This window comes from Lagopus leucura, unplaced genomic scaffold (genome assembly GCF_019238085.1).
Source record: "Lagopus leucura isolate 7727_CA_CO unplaced genomic scaffold, USGS_WTPT01 32581-0_obj-0_obj, whole genome shotgun sequence".
Classification (NCBI taxonomy): Eukaryota; Metazoa; Chordata; class Aves; order Galliformes; family Phasianidae; genus Lagopus; species Lagopus leucura.
In genome coordinates this window covers 1-1033 of record NW_024965501.1, presented here as the reverse complement: position 1 = coordinate 1033, position 1033 = coordinate 1, and the positions used below count along the sequence as shown (strand labels likewise).

The following is a 1033-nucleotide window of genomic DNA, read 5'->3' as shown; positions in this document are numbered from 1 at the left end:
CACTCAGTCCCCATCTGACTGTGGGGTCTGGGATCCCTCTCCATTCCATTCTGTCTCTGCTATGGGGCCTGGGGTCCCTCTCCATCCCCCTCTCCATCCCCCTCTGGCTCCACTCAGTCCCCATCTGACTGTGGGGTCTGGGATCCCTCTCCATTCCCTTCTGTCTCTGCTGTGGGGCCTTGGGTCCCTCTCCATCCCCCTCTCCATCCCCCTCTGGCTCCTCTATGGGCTCTGGGTTCCCTCCCCCCCCTTCCCCAATTCTCCATCCCCATTCCACCGTCACCCCTCAGCCATCAACCGAGCTCTGGACCGCCTGCGTCGGGAATTCGAGTTCAACATTTCGGCTTCGCATCACTTCGACGTGAGCCTCAACTCCAGCAAAACCCTGGCAGACGTGGCTGCGGACATCATGGAGGCGGTGGGCCGTCGCCTGCATCCCGCCCGGCAGCTGCTGGGGCTTTCAGCCTACATCTCCTCCTGCGCCATCCTCTATTTGTACCTGCAGTGAGTGCGCCGGGGGCTCGGCTTTGGGATTTAGGGGAGGGGGTTTTTTTGGGGGGGGGGGGCAGAGGGCTCCCCATCATCCCAACCTCACCCCGCAGGGCTCTGCGTTACCGTTACCGCTACCTGAGGGACGACGCCTTCGACAACATTTACATCACGGGCCGCTTCATCGCCATGGACGCGCGGCGGGCGCAGATGGGCCGCCCCACTGTGCTGCCCCTGGGCTGGAGGGAGAGCGGCCGCTACGTCCAACCTGGTGAGTGGGAGGAGGGGGGAGGGCGGGGGGCCTGCAGGGACATCAATGGTGCTGTCATCGTGACCCCAGGAGGGATGGGGGTCCCCTTATGGCACCACTGATGCTGTCCCCATGACCCTAAGAGGGATGGGGGTCCCCTTATGGCACCACTGATGCTGTCCCCATGACCCTAAGAGGGATGGAGGTCCCCATATGGCATTGCTCACACTGATCCCAGGACCCCAGGAGGGATGGGGGTCCCCTTGTGGCACCGCTGATGCTGTCCCCATGACC

General features: G+C 63.4%; 1 protein-coding gene across 1 annotated transcript; it reads left to right on the top strand.

The window, feature by feature from the left end:
• Positions 1–290: 290 nt before the first annotated feature.
• On the top strand, positions 291–760 carry LOC122192142 (DC-STAMP domain-containing protein 2-like; the record flags this gene model as incomplete). The annotated part of the gene is made up of 2 exons (XM_042892618.1): positions 291–504; positions 603–760. Coding segments are annotated over 2 exons (372 nt in total), but the record flags the coding sequence as incomplete, so codon positions are not given.
• Between the last annotated feature and the right edge of the window lie 273 nt (positions 761–1033).